The sequence below is a fragment of the Drosophila teissieri genome, chromosome 2R, assembly GCF_016746235.2.
Source record: "Drosophila teissieri strain GT53w chromosome 2R, Prin_Dtei_1.1, whole genome shotgun sequence".
NCBI lineage: Eukaryota > Metazoa > Arthropoda > Insecta > Diptera > Drosophilidae > Drosophila > Drosophila teissieri.
Genome location: NC_053030.1, coordinates 19,763,413 through 19,782,030, shown reverse-complemented (window position 1 = coordinate 19,782,030; position 18,618 = coordinate 19,763,413). Strand labels below are relative to the sequence as shown.

The following is an 18,618-nucleotide window of genomic DNA, read 5'->3' as shown; positions in this document are numbered from 1 at the left end:
TCAACGGCCAGCTGGAAGGCATTCATTCATGGACGGCGCCCTTCCAGGATGCCGATTAGTTTGGTGCGTATTCCAGGCTGCGCAGGAAGGAGAAATTACCGTTACAAAAGCAAGCGTCGAAATGGACTTTCATGACCCGACAATGAAATCAGCTTATTTGATTCACAAGTTTCATCAAGTTAACAGCATCCAGTTTCCATATCGTTCTATATTTTACAAAGAATTTTTAAGTTTTATTTCTCAAGAAAAAAAATGGTGTCCTTTGGCGGCGTGGCAAAACTTTTGAGTAGCTTCGAGTGCAGTGCCAGTTCGTGGGTCAAAGCCGTGAATCCCGGATGGTACGAGGCTCGTGAGATTCCAAAGACCATCCTGATCCAGAAAGTGCGACAGGTGGCGGAGAACACCAGGGTCATTCGTCAGCGACCCCAAACAGCAGAGGCGCCCAAGAAAGCGCCCAATCAGAGGCGCCAACTAAATCTTTAAGCTCCAAGGAGATAGGGATATAATCAGTTATTGGTGAGTATTTTCCAAAACAATTGCTTCTGTTCTTTCCATACAACTCTTTAATGAACGCCTGAAAGTATGCTATGAAATGAAGCCCTTAGTTTACGGAACTAAAGATTTTAATTTTAAATTCGCTAGTTGAAAATAACATATTAATATTGAAGAAAGAACTGCCAAAACTTGGTAACTAGTATACTATTAAAAATAATTCATAGTTCAGTTTCCAATTTTGAACACTCTTAAATTATTTACATAAATCTTATAAAACGTATAATCTTAAGTTGAATAACATACTTAGCACTTCCGGCTAAGTAATGTTTATATATTTTCTACAACTCTATAACATATATATTTTTTAATTGCAGATTTAAATGTTTTAATCGAATGCTGATTGTGTTGGTAAATATGAAACGAATTTAAATGCGCCGCCAGTGTTGGCTAATTGCCGCATTCTCCCACAGAGTTGTCTCGCTGCCGTCATCGATTTCAGCATTTTGCCTGCACCACGACACGGCCACACTGAGTCGGTGCCGAGTTTTTGCTTCGCGAGCAGGTGGTGTTGTCCAATCAGAATCACCGTCGACGGCACGATTAACACAAAAAAAAGAAAAAAAATTCCAATAGAACAGCCGAGGGCGCTTATTTATGTGTGTTCATGTTTAATGTTAAATGCAAAATTACGCGTCGCACGCTGCGCCCACGCGAATTCGAATCCGCATCCGATTGTTCAGTGCAAACACACACCAACAACCAAGTGAATATAATATGTAAGCGAAAGGCAAGAAGCCAGCAACAAAGCGCCAGTGATAAGCGCAATAATATAAATGCAATATATGTAGTATAAATTCAACGTGAAAAGAAATCTCGCCAGGCGAAAAAAAATTAAAATAAAAGCGGAGGCAGCGACAAAATGGAAATCAAGTAAAATGAAGAAGAGCGGAGAGATAGAAATCGTAATGTGTAAGCGGGACCAGAGCGTATGAAAAAATCGAAAAAAAAAGAAAAACAACGTTGGAGCGAAGATTAAATAAATTTACAAGTGTGTTTTGTATTTGACCAGCTTTTGTGAGTGTTATTGTTGTTGTTGTTTTTGTTTTTGCGGAGGCTGAAAGAAAAGCGGAATAACAACAACACAGCAGCAGCAGCGCTGTTGCATGTGTGTGTGTGTGGTGAGCACCTATTTTCAGTGATGAGCGCGTGACACGATCTGCGCCTCCACGATCCCCTCAACATGGAGTGCAATAAACGTGCTCGTGACCCACGCGGCCATCTCCAACGGCCACCGAGATGCGGAAGCTTAAAAACATATTCATGAATGGCAATTATGTGACGTGCGCTGCGGCAAGTTTTACCTTCGATTCCGAGTCGTGGAAAAAGGAAAACAAAAAAAATGCGCGTACGATTTTCCACTTTGGAAGTCGTGACGTTTTCCCATGCATAACGGTGTGAGCGCGTACGAGTGGATGTGTGTGTGTGTTTGTATGTTTGTGGTGGGGGCCCTCTTTCGCTCTCACTCGCTCGCACGCTTTTGTGTGTGTGTGTGCGTGCGTACGTCATAGCAACTCCGGTAAAACGCAAATAAGGGGCAGCGAAAAGCCAATTGCCGTTGAGTGGTCTAATTGGACGCCTTGCGTATGAGTTGTTTGTACTATTTACCATTTGGCGACCCGTTATCAATTGCAGGTGCTTTCTCCTGTAAACAGCGTGTAAGTGTGTGTGTGTGTAAGTGCGTGCGACCTCGACAAACTCTTTTTCTTTCTTTTGTCTTCACACATATGCAATTGCACAGGGAGGAAAGAAGTTTAAAATCTTGTTTCATCAATTAGAACGTTTATCGTGGACATTTCTGAAACGAATTTGTATTTATTATCTTATGGTTGTGACAAAACAAAAAACCCATGAAATTCCATATGCTTATTGGTCACAGTTTTTTGCCCAATGGTATTTCCATTGAAAAGCAATGAGTACGTACTCATTATGCTTTATTTTGTAAATGAATTTTGAGATATTTTTTAGGTCATATGGCAGATTGAAATAACCTAACGAACATTAAAAATGTCGGTATATGTCTAATATACCTAATGTCTAATAGATTTTAAAATATTTTTTATTAAATTTAGTTCTCTGTTTTCTGTTGTATTTGCTTTTAGTGAAATAACATTCTATAGTATTTCTTAGAATATACATTTAGTTGGCTATTTTTTGAAGATACACAAATATATTTGCAATTGAAATCCCACAACAAATTTTCTCTTTGTGTATGTCCCAGTAATTGTAATTTTCATACGGTTTGCGGTAGTTTTCCTGTGAAATTCCTTGACTCCTTGGAGTCCCAAGCCCCCACACACATACACAAGCTGTTGCTGCGCCCCCGGTTACGCACACACATGCAAATGGGCGCCCTGCTGATAGTGCCTTCTCCCTCTTGGCTTTGTCAGTCGATGGAGAACCCACGATTGTCTCTTCTCTCGCGTATTTGCTTTGCTCCATCGCCCTATCCCTTTTCCTCTGCCCCACTACCCACTGTTCGCCGCCCCCACTCCCACACGCCCCCTCTCTTTCCGTCTGCTTTTCTGTCTGGCTTTGGCTGCTGTGTAAGTCCAAGTTCTCTAGTTGTTGTTGCGGTTGTTGTTGTTGCTTCTGCCTTTGGTTTTTCGGCTCTCTTTTGCTTTCGGCTTGTTGCCTCATTTATTTTACTTGTCGTTTCTTTTCGGCCTTTCGCTTGCCGTTGTTTTTATGTTTTTTAATCATTTTTGTCTCTGCGATTTGGTAAAAAAGAGCCAAAACAACTGCTAGTTATCAGCAAAATTGGCCAGATATGTACATACATACGTTGAATGCTTCAAAAACAGTTTTAAAACAGTTTTCTAAATGTTAAGGTTCTCCATGTTTATATACGGATATAATCCGCGTGTTTTACCTTTTAAAATCAGATAGTTTTGAAATTTGTATGTTTAGATACATTGTATCCCTGTGGACGAAGACTCAAATTTCATTTTATTTGAAATCAATCTTTTGAATATTCTGATTCTTTTTGAACATAAATATAACTTAGTCCAAAGTTTTAATTAAGTTTAAATTAATTACTATTTAGTCATACAGGAATAAATAATATATTAATTAAAAGAAAATAAACAGCCAAAAGTTTAATATGCCTGCGTTACTCCTCTTTGAGTACACGGTGCGATATCTAGTGGATTTTCAGCACCTTTGACCCGGTGACGTCTTTTGCATCCCCACCACACATAGTGCTGCCTGCGTGCTCTGTCTCCCTCTTCCAGTCGCTCCCTCTCGCTCTGCGCTGGAAGTGGAAGTGCGTGTGTGTGGCTGGCTGGAACTGGAAGCGAGGTCGCAGCCTCTCCGGCTTCTTCCAGGTTGGAAGTTCATTCAGTTTTGACTTTTGACTCCGTGCACTTCGTACTCCGGGTGATTCGGTCTCCGGTACGCCAACCGCTTGCTAATTCCCCCAAAAATTCTACAACTGTTTTGTGTCTTTCCAATGATAAATGCAAATAAACAATAGGAAAGCGTACGCGAGAACCTTTTTAGAAATGTGAGAAAATCGGTGGGAGCGAGAGGGAACGAGAGGGAGCGAGAGGACGAGGTGTCCAGCTGCCGCGGCTCTTTTCACACCCGCGAAAATATCACGAGAAAGTTTTCGGGGGAAAACAATTTGTTTGGATTATGCGAGTGTGGTGTGGCGAGTGTTGGTTGGGTGGGTTAATGTTTGATCATCGTCGTCGCCGCCTGCTTCCTCTTCTTCGCACACACTCTGCTCTAAATTGATTTCAATGAGCTTTTTGACGACTCCCCCTCTCCTGCCCCCCACCGCTATCCCCGTCTCTTTCGCTTCACGATTATGTGCGAATGTGGCTGTGCAAGTGCCCGGTTTTCTTGCGACCTTGATGCTGTACATTAACCCATTGAGAGCCCCTATTACTTGCTGTCTCCTTCGCGCGATCAGCTTACAAAAAAACCAAAAAAATAAAAAACTCCAGACATGGGCCCTGTTTTCATTTTTTTTTATCATGGTCTTAACGCGCTTCGTTTTCTTAGCGTTACACTGAGCGTAAAAAGTTACCACTATTATTGCTCTTTACATAAAATGTATATTAATAACTACAAGATACTTTCTTAAATTCAACTAAAAAAAATTTTTAAAAAATTGGAATACAAAAAAATGTGGAACTAATAGATACTTTGTATCATATGCTGTTTTTGAAAAAAAATCTTTCAGATATAATGTATTTTTTTAGCATAACAAAAGATTGATAAACTATTTTATTCCTTGTTTCAAAAGTTACATTTTTCATGGACAATCACTAAACAAAAAATGTTATCACTTCGTTTATTTGAATACTAAAATAATAAAATAAAGTGGAAGCATTCCCAAATCAAAGTACAAAAAGCGGTTATAGCTGCAAAAACATTCATGTGCCTTTTGTTTTCTTTGAGATTTCTGGTCGAATAGATAACACAGCTCTCTGTTTTCATTAGTTTATTTCTTTTGCTCTTTTTGCTATCTTTGGTGTTTGTTTTGCTCATTAAACCACACGCACACATGCGCCACGCCCACCCGCGATAAAGAAAAATATAAATGGAAAAACCAAGGTCAAAAGCGTTGGACTAGACAAAGTGTTATACCTATTTAATAATTTTCCTTCTTTTCCCCCAAGGCGGTGACAAAAAGTGCACAATCGAGATGTGAAAAGTAATTTGCGTTCAATGCGAACAAAGAGCCATTAAATCGAGACTTGAATACCTGCGTAAAATCAACAAAATATCGAGAACAAATAAAACGTTCGAGGAAGTGTCGCACCAATAAATCAAAAACCAAAAAAATAAAAAAGCTAAAGAATAAAGTGAGCATTGGAGTTGCCAGGTGGGCATGGCCCACTGCCCGCCGAGAATCCGCTGGAAAGTCCGAACGAGAAGCTGCCATTGACCTCTTAATCGAGTTAAGTGAATATTTTAGAGTCCGCAAGCTCACCACATCTCACACAAAATCCCACTGTTGCTGGCGGCGGCTCCCCCGTCTCCAATCACCCGGATCCCCAACACGGACCCCCAGCCCCCAAACCCCAACCCGCATCCCAATTCTCAGTTCTCAATTCTCCGGTTCACCATTCTCCGGTTCAGCATTCTCCGGTTTGTCAGACTCGCCGCCAGCAAATGAACTCTCGCGATCGCGTTTGAACTGCGCGACAAAAGAAAATGCATTTTAAGTGAATTTCCTGTGCGCGAAAAGCCAATTACGCATCCGATATCCATTTGCCACCGTACAGTGAAGCCCCAACCTCCTACGGCACAAAAAAAGAAACCCACGCAGCTGCGATGGCCACCACACCAACGGCTGGGCCAGCAGCAGCTCCAGCCACATCCTCAACGCCGCAGAACTACAAGGTGCCATCGACCAGCAAGATATCCGTGGACAAGCTGCTCCGCGTCGGCTACTATGAGCTGGAGAAGACCATCGGCAAGGGCAACTTTGCCGTGGTCAAGCTGGCCACCAACATTGTGACCAAGACAAAGGTGAGTGCCCATCAGCAAGCCAAATACCATAAACAAGTCCCGATTCCCACTCAATTAACAACTCGATAACCAGTTGGTCATAACTGCATTCTGCAAGCTTAAAAAATGGAATATGTTCTGTAAAGATGAAAGTTAAATATATCTAAAAGTATCTATGAAGTTCAACTTGGGTTTAGAAGGTATCTTTCTGTTCCTAATTCCTGGATGTTGATTTTTTAGCAAAATGCAGTGAGAAGTTTTAAGCTCAAGAGGCATCTCAATCAAATCAGTTTGTAACGAATTTTTTCGATTGTTTGATTATGTAAATGTCTATACAAATATATAAGACAATATTACGATTTATAGTAGTTCTAACAATCAAGTTGGTTCAGCATTTTGAGGCACATGTAAATTGAACGCCTTCAACCAATCAGCATATTCTTGCGTGTTTTTTGCGCATTTGCGCTGATCGAATTGATTTTAGTTGTTGTTCTTTGATGATTTTGTTTATTGCCGCGTAAATATGTGTACAATAATTATTTACACAACTTATTGACAATCAGGAGTTTCGTTTCGTTTCGTTTTTGGCATCTCGGTCTCTCTGATTCCGATGCTGAATCGCTGACTTGGCTTTTTGTTTGCCTTCGATTGACAATGGGGGGGGATATGAATCCGGAGGTGGAAATCGGTAGATGCTAATTGAATCGCATTTGTAAAGCTCCCCAAAAGTGTGAGTGTTTTTTGTTTTTGTGTTTTTTATTACCTTACTGCCATGTGAATGTGTGTGCGAGTGTGAACCTTTTGAGGAAGTAATTTGATTTTGTCTCTTGTTTTTTTGCGATGATACATGCATTTGTTATCGTTTTTTCCCTCCGAGAATTTCCTGCCATAAAGTCAACTGAAGTTGATGAGCCGGCTAAATCACAATCAAGCGTCTTTTCTTACTTGGTTCATCTAAGCGATTGACTCACCTGCATTTTTGTTTTACAACTTTTCACATTTTTTTTTATCAGCCATTGTGGGTGGAATCATTCGACGAAGTGCTAACACAGCAGGAACAGCTGTGACACTTGTTAATTGGGATTGTCAAGTGAAATTCTACATTGACTGCAATGAAAACAGAACCGAACACAAAAAAGCATGTAAATTTATAGAGCAAACAATCATTTTTTGCATAATTGACTGCGTTGAGGAATTTGCGATGAGCACGTGCCTCTGGCGAAATCGATCGTTAATGAATAATGCTGTGACATTTAATGGGCTAAAACGAATAATTGTAGAACTAATGGATATCCATAAGTGGTAGAGTAATCCCATTTAATCACCAGTGGCACTTCAAAGCAGATAAACAAATCGAATCAGCTTCCATCGATCTTGCGAATTGTTTGTTGACTGTAATGAAATTTAGTTTCCCTTGATAAGAACACAGCTGTTCGACAACTTCAAGGTCCAATGGTGCCCACTTATCTTATATATGTACTCACTCTATATAGTATAGCTTTATCTGTACGTTGGTCAAACATGAGTACGTTACGATCTGAATACAAATGAATATCAGTACTTATGTATGTACATATATACATATGTATGTGTATTGCCTTAGAGCTCGTGGCTTATCTCTCTTAAGCGCATTTTGCCAATAATTCACTATTATCAATGGAGAATGGCAAAAGTTCACTTGTACACACAAATTTGGGTGCACATCGCACACATACGAGCCTACCAAAGTAAATAACTCGAATTATGATTATTTGTTTAAACCGAAGAAGCCGCAGTGCCATCGATAAGAAAGTGTGCGATACGTACTTTGATCCGAGTATCGTAAAAACAAACCATAACCTAGTTTACATGGTTTTCTCTAGTGAAAATCTTATAGAAATGGCTCTGAAATAGAGCGTTTTATCATATCTAAGCCTATATAAATAGTATTAATTGATTGCTTTCTTTGTTTAGAGTTCTACGCTCTCTTGATCGCTTTCATGTGCTGTTTAAAATTGAATTTCAGTTTACTTTCTTTGTGTGCGGAATGTGTTCGCACTCAATTGGCAAGTTTTAGTTTAATTGAATTTTTTCTCCAGTTGCCTTGGCAACTGTTTTAATGCTCCAATTGATGCAATTAAGCACCAGCCATGCAGTGTAGACACTTTATATTCCTCTCGTGTTTCTCACATAGAGAAAAGCAGGGCACTTTTTCTGTTTTTAAAATGTAACTCTTAAAACGGATTACAAAATAGGGAAACAACATATACTGTACTAGGCTTTTACCCCATAAAAATGGTAACAACGTATCTGAAAGTATGCAACAATTTATAATGAAAAGGATATAATTAGAAAAATGAATGAAGAAAGTCCTCGTTGGGCATCTTAAACCTTTAAAGACTAGAAAATATTTTATACATTTTTGTGTTTAATTTATATAGAAATACGAATAGCAAATATGAGTTTGAATTGCTTAAAAGTACTCTGCATTATATTTCAAAGGTGTAGATTTTTTTCTGGGGATACCAGAGCTCTCCGACTTTCTGTGAATATTTCTCTCGGTGCAGCCCTACGCTCTCCCCGTCTCTTTCTGCTCAATTCACACCGTCTCGCTCACATTTGTTGATTGATCTTTCGCTATGGGCAAATATTTAAGCTGCCGTCTGAGCGTTGCCTTTTGGCCAGCAGACCGAAAACATGTTTGAACATCTAACACGCGTCAGACCGAAAACGAGCGGGTGCAAGCGGGACGGCGATGGTGTGCGAGCGAGATGGGCGGCTGAAATCGTTTAACAATTTTTATTTACCTTTTATTAACAATTTCGCGGCTTTTTGCAGCTCACCATTGTTGTGTCTGCGGTTTTTATCATATATTTTTCGTATGTGTGTTTACAAACCCAAAAAAATTATGCGCACTAAATCTAAGGTCGATCTTTTGCTTTTCCCTATTATTTCCACGTTCCTATTCGTATGGTTTTGATAGTAATAAAAGTATGCTCTATCTGCAGCAGAAAAATACCACCCATACATGGGCATTCATTTCAAAGATAACCAGAAATGCTATCAGTGGAGTTGCTTCTGCTGCTGAGTTTTCCTTCACGATGTTTTGTCATCGCAAGTAAAAGTGAATTCGCAAATCAGTCACGTGCGTTCGCCCTCTCACTCGCACCGCCACACCCACAGCGGAGTGGGTGGTGGGCGTAAGTGGGTGGTGGTCTGGCGGGTGGAAGGGAGACGGAAGACAAACAGCACGCGCCAAGTTAATGCTGCCCGATTTGACTTTGCAGGCGATAGCAAAACAAATAATAAATCAACAAAAACTCATGTGTTTCCTCCGCACAAACAGTGAAACTTCATTACGAAGCACTTTTGTATTACCAGTACATAAAGAACCATAATTAGTTTGTTTACAGTAGAGCTTTCATACAGGGAAGTTTACTATATAACATCATTCGATGGATTGTAGTTAACTGCATGTTGATTTATATATAAAATATATAATACATTTAACTAGCATTTTTTTGCTTTCTTTATATATAAGTTCTACTTAAGGCAGGCCCACTGTATTTCCTTACCATCGTTTTGGTTTGATTGAAACTTGATTAGCGCGCCAAACATTTGATCGTCACTTGAGGTTTGAGGATTGAGCAGGTGGATTTCCCCTGTCCACCAGAAGTACTGATTAGCAATTGGTTAACCACGCGAGTGGTCCTCAAGCCACGACCCCGTTTGCCACATTTTCCATGGGCAATTAAGTAGGCCTTGACATGGAAACAGTAATTGTACTAATCGATTTTCCATTTTCACTGAAAGCTACCGCTACCGGGTTGGAAATCTGTACATTTCCGCCAAGCCAAATAAAGTTTACTGACCCCATTTACACAAGCATCGAATATTTGGCACAGCAGCCGGAAAAGCGGAGGAGGAGGGGACAGGTGGCAACGAAGGAGGTCGCATATCGATTAAACACGTGGAAAGAGTGGGTGGGTGGGTGTGCTGGCAACACGTTTGATTACGGCGTGTAAATAACAACAACCAAACGAGCGCTGCAGAAGTTGCAAGGACTCTTTCCTTGGATATTGTGCAACAATCACATGCTACCGAAGCCCCAAATGGAAAGTGCAAAAGACGATGAACAAAAGCCAACGGCTCCAAGGGCTCAAGCGCCGGAAAAACCCACTCGCAAGCGGAATCAAGTTAAAATTCCGCCCAAGATCAGGGCCCCAAAACCAACACCCACCGCTGTTCTGTGTGAATTGACTCGCCTGAAGGCGCAGCAAAAATATCTCGAATGCAATCAAGTCAAGCTGAATCCCAATAATTTCATACTCAAAGATGACGAGGACACAGCTTCAAAGACGCGTCCTTGCGAAGAGCCGGAAACTGGTCGAAATCCACGACCAAACAGTTCATCCACTGCAGATCTAATAAGTTCAATTAACGAAATCGAACAGGAGAAACTGCTGCTCAATGAAAAACTGAAGCTATATTGCAGCGAAAAGCGCGGAGAGCTACAGGATATGTGGCACTTTGTGGCCACCATAAAAGAGGACGTCTTTCGGCCCGAACGTCTTAGCCAATATACAGTGAATGCTCTGCGGGAACGAATCGTTGGCCTAAATGCCCAATTGTGCCGCTTGGCTGCTCAGAACTCAAAGGAGCTCGCAGAATTGAAGGAGCAGTACAATCAATTGGAAAGTGAAAATAAGCTGTTGTGGAAAGGTAGCATGTAGATAATATTGATTCAAACTTTAAAATTTAAAAAATTACAAAGTATTCTTGAAGTTAACTTCGTTAAAATTAAGTTTAATAATGGTTCTTTCTCAACTGTCATAGATTTATTTACTTGGTTCATCAAAAATTTATACTGTACTATAAGCTAACAAAGTTTTAAAACCAATAAAAAAATATCTGTAACTCAATTAGTATTATTTCAAGTGGTACTCATAACAACAAAGTATTATCCAATCCAATTTAAATGCAAATAATCTTTGGCAACATTAGTTACGAGAAAGTATTACGAAGCAATTGGTTTCTCAGATTGCCAGGCACTGCGATTTGCAGACAAACATTTCTGAAATTCTTGACATTGTTTCAGGGCCCCCTTACTTACATTTACTCGTAATGGGCGACACTCGTAATCAACAACATTTTAGACCTTGCCTTGAGCTAGCCTTTTAAATCAATAGGACCTTTTGATACGACTTTTTTCGCCTTCGGCTTGAAGGATTCCCAAACGGCGGCGACACTGGTATTTTCTGCCACAACTGCTATACTTGTACACTTGTTGGTGTATTTCTGGTTGCGATTATTTTGAAATGTCTCATTTGCGAGCAGCACGGCTTTGAGGTTCATCGCATTCGCCGGCGACCAAAGGGAAAGGTCAAACGGCACGTGGCAATGGCATTTCTGTTTTTCCATACTGTTTTTCCTTTCCCCCCCTCCACAATTTGTTTTTCCTTGTTTCCCGTCGTTGGCTGAAGTTCAAACCGGCTCACGTGGCATTGGCGATTTGTAGGACGTAATATCAGTGCAGAATCAGCAATTGTTTCATGCAATTATGTAAAAGTTTGACACTCATCTCGTTTTCGCCGGCCCCTTCGTCTATTTCGCTCAACGAACATTACGCATACGCCCCATACGCCCGGCGGTGAGAACGCTCTGCGTCTTTATTAGAAACAAATAGTTTGCATTGCACACTTGCCTCAAGTTCAAAGTCTCTCTCGCAATGGAATTCTCTCAAAGTGTGATTGAATTTCATTTATTGAACGGCATCCGAATTAAAATTCCCTGCCTTTGTAAAGATGCTAATATTTTGACAAATTCTGCATTAAAAAAAGCGGAATATATTAAAGCAATGAGTACTCAGGAAGCAGCAAGAATTTGCTTAAATGTTGAGCAAACAATAACAAAAATGTTTCAAAGAAACCGGTGGCGATGATGATGCTTCTGCTCATTGTCGTCGAGCGAGAGAGGAACAGCTGTGTAGAAAGAGATGGGGCGATTGAGTGAGTGTGCGCTCACTTGTGTTGTTAATTATTTAACATTGTGTTAAATTTTTAAAATGTTTCGCGAATACACAAAAGCAAATAAACAGTCGGCAACGGCAAACGGCAAACGACAATGTCGTCGTCGTCGTCTGCGAACGAAAGTCGTGAGCAAAGAATGTTGTTGTCTTGTCTTGGCCGCAGACATTGCCACCGCTCCGCACTCATCATCATCCATCCATATCGCATACTCACATATCCGTAGAGATCCCGAGATCCGAGCACGCGCGCCATGTATGGTGCACAGAGACGCCTGGTAACAGGAACACCTACAGTGGTTTCACTCTAAGATAAAACCATAACACTTTTCAACTGGTAAAACATAACTGAATTATCCCACTTACCGATTCTTTGGTTATGAATAAAGCCTGAGAGTTCCAATTAAATACGTATCTCTTTTAAATAGTAACTATAATCTGTCTAAATGTATTAATAAGAATATAATATGGTTGACCTTAAACTTATGTATGATACAGTAGTAAAACTGTTTCAGAAGCAATTGCAGTTATTCTGTTTCCACTGTTGTGTTAGCCAAGCGAGACACATTTTTTTTTGGTTTCTGTGCCACCCACACATTTATCTTGATTTTCGGAAGTTTTTTTTTTCTGATTCGCGTACCTTTTAAATCTCATTTCGCCCCCTTTTCCTGCTCCACCGCAAACGTTCATTCACCTGGGCCAAACAAACCAGTGAGACGACAAACAGTCGGCGGTGGGGGATGAGATGTTTTTGGTTTTTTGGCTAAATTCTTGTTCCTGTTTGCTCGCGACATCTTCTTGCAGGTGGCCATCAAGATCATAGACAAAACATGTCTGAACGAGGAGTACCTGAGCAAGACGTTCCGCGAGATAGCGATACTGAAGTCGCTGCGGCATCCCCACATCACCCGATTGTACGAGGTGATGGAGTCGCAGTCGATGATCTATCTGGTCACCGAGTATGCGCCCAATGGGGAGATCTTCGACCATCTGGTGGCCAATGGCAGGATGAAGGAGCCGGAGGCGGCACGCGTCTTCACCCAACTCGTTTCGGCCGTCCACTACTGCCACCTGCGGGGGGTGGTGCATCGCGATCTCAAGGCCGAGAATGTCCTCCTCGACAAGGACATGAACATCAAGGTATGCTATTATACATATCATATTGATGGTATTTGGAATTAAGTTGTTTTCTGTGCCTTGCAGCTTGCCGACTTTGGCTTCAGTAATTACTATGACGAGGGTGCCACCTTGAGAACTTGGTGCGGATCACCGCCCTACGCCGCTCCAGAGGTGTTCCAGGGCCTGGAATACGATGGACCCAAGTCGGATATCTGGAGTTTGGGCGTTGTGCTGTACGCGCTGGTTTGTGGAGCGTTGCCCTTCGATGGTAAGACCATCCTGGAGCTGAAAAGCCGCGTGGTGTTGGGCAAGTTTCGCATTCCCTTCTTTATGTCGCAAGGTGAGCTCTAGAAACATATTTAAACGAACCTATTTACACGTAATAAACTAATTTATATTACACAGAATGCGAGCAGCTAATCCGGAACATGCTGGTGGTGGAGCCTGATCGACGATACACCATCAAGCAGATCATCAAGCACCGCTGGCTCAGCGAGTGGCAGTCAGAGATGCAGGAGGAGGAGCGTTTCGGCGACATGTCCTGTGCCCCCGGATCGGGAACAGTGTCCAAATCGGCGTCCACATCCTCACTGGGCAGTGCGTCGGACTCAGCGCCGCAACTGGACTCTGTGGTGATGACGCACATGCTCCAACTGCCTGGACTGACCGCCGACATGATAGCGCAGTCGGTGCATGAGCAGCGATTCGACAACATCTACGCCATTTACAACCTGCTGCATGACAAGCTGCAGCAACGGCGACGCGAAAACCAAAGACTGCAGCACCACGCCAGCCTAGCCTACTCCCGATCCCGTAAGACGAGCATCACGACGGGCGTGGTGGATCGCTCGGAGCCCGTCAAGCAGGAATCTCTGGACCGGCTCAGTCCGCTGAGCAATGCCAATGCCTCCAGCACAGCGTTGGGCTTTGGCTGGTCCGATGTCGCCGTGGATCTGGAGAAATATGGTGAATTTGAGCTGGAATGCCTGGCGCGATCAAATGATGTACGACCACTTCTATATGATTCTCTGAAAACCTTTCGATAACAAGCTTGACTTTTTCCAGCCTCCTGCTAATGCGCAGCATTTGAGTGCACATGCTGGTGGAGGCGTCAATGGAGCCAATACGCGACGCCATACGGTGGGTCCCGGAGATGTGGCCCACGAGCAGGCGCTGGCCAATCCCCATGTGCCGCCCATCGACTTCAAGTGTCCACCGCAGTGCAGCGATCCCGCTCAGCCAGTGCCCTACTACCCAGTCAATCTGCCCATGCTGCAGAACCAGCCCCTGCACAACCTCACTATCAAGGACCAGCATCTGCTCAAGCCGCCCGTCGTTATGGGAGCCAGTGAGTATTCGTCAATCTGACGCTAGTATTCATGCACCACTCAAATGTTGCACTCATTTTTTCTAGGCTCATTTGGGCGTCGTGCCTCAGACGGCGGGGCAAATCTACACATCTACTATCCCGCCACGGGTACCGTTGTGGTTCCAGCTCAGGGTCAGCAAATGGACACGGCCGGTTACTACATCAACCCGAATTGCGGCACAGATCCTTTGGCCGTGCAGGAGTTGTCACCGCTCAACGAACAGTCCGTGGCGCAGATGCAGTGCTGCCAGGAGAATGCCACCGGCGAGTGCAACGAGGAGCTGCAAAGGTTGACTTGGGCTTACCCTTTCTTTTTAAAAGCATCTTAACATTCACTTTTTTTTTAGTTATATGCAAAAGCGAGGAGGCACCCAGCGCCACACGGTGGGCTGCACGGAGGATCTCTCCGTAGCGCATGGATCCGGACCAGGATCCCAGGCGCCAACTACCTCCTCCAATATGCGGCAGCGGCGAACAGGACTGCTCACGGTCACCGAAAGGCCGCCAGGTGCGTTAGGAAGGCTAACTTAAATATTTTTAGATATCCAGTGAATGTTTTGAATCATTGCGAATACGCCATTTAATATAACTAGTAATAGGCTTATAATCTGACATAAGAAGATTGAGAATTTATTTAAATTCGGCTTAAATATTTCAACAGCTTAATTGTTATAGCTGCATGGCGCTCTATAAATAGCTTGAAATCAGTGATATATTGAAATATTAAGTTTTGTAGTGTTTATATGAGAGATATGATCACTTGTTAATTTTGTATACTTGTATTTGATTATAATTTGATTACTGTAATAATTTGATGGTTTGCCTTTTTAAACTTTCGTTTTATGTAAACATTTTTGGTTTATTGCAATTGATAATTTTGCATTGCCCGCTACTGCACAACAACCACAACAACAACTACAACCGCTACCGCTCCTGATCTCGCTGCTTACAAATCCCTTCTACCAAAACCGCCCAAAACGATAGTGATTCCACCCGAGTTAATTCGCGAGGTTGAGTCTCGCATGAACCGCGACTATCTGCCTCCCACCCTGAAATCTCTTAGTCAATCGCCCCCCAATGGCACCTACCCGGTGGGCGTGGCCCTGCCCATGGGCATGTCGAAGGGCCTATCGCCGCCCCACTCGCTGCCCCTGGTAGCGGCCGCTGGTGGTTCCGTGCCCCTGGTGGCGCCCAACAATCGGCGCATCCATCGGGTGATCCACTCGAAGTTGCCCACCGTCCAGGAGGGTGGTAAGTCTTGAGTTTTTTCTGTTGCCTCATCCTGGAGTTAAGCAAGGTGTACAAATGATAACCAAACTCGTAACCAGCATACATATACTCACTTTTAACCTCCTCTACATTTAGCTACATTTTATCTTTTCATTTTACTTTAATTTGAACTTTAAATATTTGATTACTCACATGACTAAATGTATTTACTAAATGTTACTTGATATGTTACATGTGTAACTCGAAGGAAACTATTTTATAAGCAAAATAATAGTAGCAATTGGTTAACACTCTCGATCCTCTCTTCTTTTATCCCTGTTGCCTGTCATCTAGCGACAATAGGACGATACAGTCCAGTGCGTCGAGCCTCGGAGGGATCCAAGAGCCAGTTCCAAGGACCGCTGCAGGAATGCCAGTCCCTGCAGAAAGGTATTGCACAGAGAAACTTTTTGGTTGCACCCAGTCCGCCGCTTTTAGAAAATTCGATCAGTTTGCCAGGTGAGATAAAAAGACCAATACAAACGCAACAAGCTTCTACACAAGCTTACTTTTTAAACAAATTAAATATCTTTTAAATACGGAAACTGTTTAATAGGTTCGCCCATACATGGAAAACCTGGCATGGGCTTGCAGCTGGCTCTGCGTCGTGGCCATGACATTGAAGTACCTCCGGAAGCCATCAAGAATCTGATGCCCGCGCTGGATCGACTGGTTAAGGAGCAGCGTGTTAGCTTCGAAATAGCCAACAAAATAATCTCAACGCATGTGGTGCCGATGGACCTGGCTCCGCTCCTGGGACTGGCAGCTCATGCTTCGAGTGCGGCGGCGGTTAGTGGAGGTCATCTCGACCAGAGCCACTTCTCGCATCTCCAGCAGCAGCAGCAACAGCACATGCTCAGCTTCAGTGTGTCGCCGCTCAGCATGCCGCAGGGCGGAGCTGTGAATGCCTCGCTGACCTCCGCCAAGCAGATGTTTGGTCAACCGATCTGTGGCTATACGCAGTATCAACCTATGACCCTGGCCCTGCAGCCGCAGCATCAACAGCAGCTGGTTGGCCAGTTCAGCAGCATTAATTTGGGCGCCAGCAACTCGAACTCAAGCAGCGGCTGCCAGTCGCCGGTGTTTAGCACCAGCTTCAGCGGTAGTTGCTCTCCCAATCCATACCTGCCCTGTGCCGCCGGTGGCTCTTCACCGCTGCATCAGATCACCAAGGGCATCTCTGGTTTAAGTACCGGTGGTGCTGGTGGTTCCATCACCAGGGGCACTTCGGCCGCCAGCGAAGGAGCAGCAGCGGCCGCCGCTGCCAATCAACCTCTTGACTTGTCCATGGATGTTTGCGGCGGCGTGATGGACCAGCAGCCCACGGACTATGCAGCCACGAATTGGTTCATGCCCACGGCTGCGTACTACGACATGAAACCGCTTAACCTATCGCCCGCTCAACCTGTAAGGGTCGTGCCCACGCCGCCAGCTTCGCCCAATTTGTGCATCATTCAGGAGGAGAATGGGAACGGGCAGATGTGTCACACCATCAGCACGGGTACTCCATATGCGGGCTGTACGGGAGGAATTACGCCGCAGATATGCCTCACCGATGTCCAGGGCAGCGAGATCACTTTGGTGGCTCTATCCTCGGACAATAGTCGTGACAGTGAGGACTCCCTCGAGCAGCACACTCCAGTTATGTCACTGCAGGTGAGAGCAATAGGGATTTATTTATATCCAGACAATAAATGTTCACTAAAATCTCTTTATAGGGGCTTATCATCACGGAGCCCAGCAGCGATATGCCTTCGATCACCAGGGGCATTGGACGTAAGGCCAGCCTAGACTGCGAATCGGGCGCTGGAAGTCATTGTCCAGTAGCCAGTAGCTCCTCCCATGCTACCCAAGCCCAATCCCAAGCTCAAACCGAAGCCCAATGCCGGCGGGGCAGTGACAAATCGCTTGGCTTCTCTGATGATTCACTAAGCAATGACTCGAATAACTTGTCGCCCTGCCAGGAGCCATCGGCCAGCTCTGGCTTCAAATCGGATTCCCACTCGGAGATGGGCGATCACACGGAATGTGGTCATCTAACGCCCGATTCCATGTGCGATTCGCGGCGCATGTCGGATGAGATGTGCTACGAAGTGCCGCTGCCACATGAGTGCTCCAATCTGGACTCCACACGCATTTTGGAGATGGTGAAGCAGACCATCGACTCGACAATGCCGCCCAAGGGCTTTGTCCTGCACAAGGGCAGCATCAGCTCGGAGGACAGTGGAGCGGAATCGCGCCATAGCAGTGCCTCAAATGCATCCACCTCTAATCCTCTGGCTTGCGAGGCGGCTTCCCTACTCGCCTCACACTCTGGATATGGCGAGCCAACCACAAATCTCAGTTTGGAGTACTCGGGGGGCCTGCAGATCGAGCTTCAAGTGTGCGAGGGACGCAGCCGGGATCACCATGGCGCCGGCAAAGGCATCAAGCTGCGTCGCATTTCCGGGGACCAGTTCGAGTACGGAAAGATATGCCAGCAGTTGATCAGCACCATCACCATGCAGCAGGTGGCAGGCTAAATGAAGGCATCCCGCCCTGCTAGCTACCCAAAATGACTACTCGCCTTGCCTAAACTCTGCGTAGCTGTGATTAAAGTCGATATGTACGATATAGCCATCCTAAACCAGTAGCAATTGGACAGGAGTTATGTATCAATTTCCTAACAAAGTTTATCCCTTTCCCGTTTTTCATGTTCAGTAGCGTAATCAAAATTTTGAATATCAATTATAAATACATTTTTCAATTTTTTCGTAGACCACACCGATACTTAGGTAGTTCAATTCAAAAAGGAACGTGTAAATACGTGTAGAAATATTTGAAATATTCGCTAACATATTAT

General features: G+C 43.8%; 3 protein-coding genes across 5 annotated transcripts; all 3 read left to right on the top strand.

The window, feature by feature from the left end:
- Positions 1-166: 166 nt before the first annotated feature.
- Positions 167-1,563, top strand: LOC122612574. Its single transcript, XM_043786285.1, has 3 exons — positions 167-516; positions 870-903; positions 966-1,563. Exon 1 carries the CDS (start codon positions 253-255, stop codon positions 481-483), a length of 231 nt encoding a protein of 76 aa, XP_043642220.1. The 5' UTR covers positions 167-252; the 3' UTR covers positions 484-516; positions 870-903; positions 966-1,563.
- LOC122612572 lies at positions 1,457-18,532 on the top strand. 3 transcript variants are annotated; one of them, XM_043786281.1, is made up of 12 exons: positions 1,457-1,543; positions 5,181-6,036; positions 12,824-13,159; positions 13,223-13,478; positions 13,544-14,142; positions 14,204-14,486; positions 14,553-14,796; positions 14,855-15,015; positions 15,492-15,758; positions 16,071-16,235; positions 16,333-17,432; positions 17,495-18,532. In XM_043786281.1, the coding sequence occupies exons 2-12, from the start codon at positions 5,839-5,841 to the stop codon at positions 18,296-18,298; spliced, it is 4,413 nt and encodes a 1,470-aa protein (XP_043642216.1). In that variant the 5' UTR covers positions 1,457-1,543; positions 5,181-5,838; the 3' UTR covers positions 18,299-18,532. The 3 variants fall into 3 exon arrangements, with proteins under 3 accessions (XP_043642216.1, XP_043642217.1, XP_043642218.1); XM_043786282.1 differs by lacking the exon at positions 1,457-1,543 and having other exon boundaries at positions 5,265-6,036; positions 16,080-16,235; XM_043786283.1 differs by lacking the exons at positions 1,457-1,543; positions 15,492-15,758 and having other exon boundaries at positions 5,265-6,036; positions 16,080-16,235.
- Positions 9,754-10,798, top strand: LOC122612573. The gene has a single exon (XM_043786284.1). The coding sequence runs from the start codon at positions 10,089-10,091 to the stop codon at positions 10,725-10,727; it is 639 nt and encodes a 212-aa protein (XP_043642219.1). The 5' UTR covers positions 9,754-10,088; the 3' UTR covers positions 10,728-10,798.
- Positions 18,533-18,618: the final 86 nt, after the last annotated feature.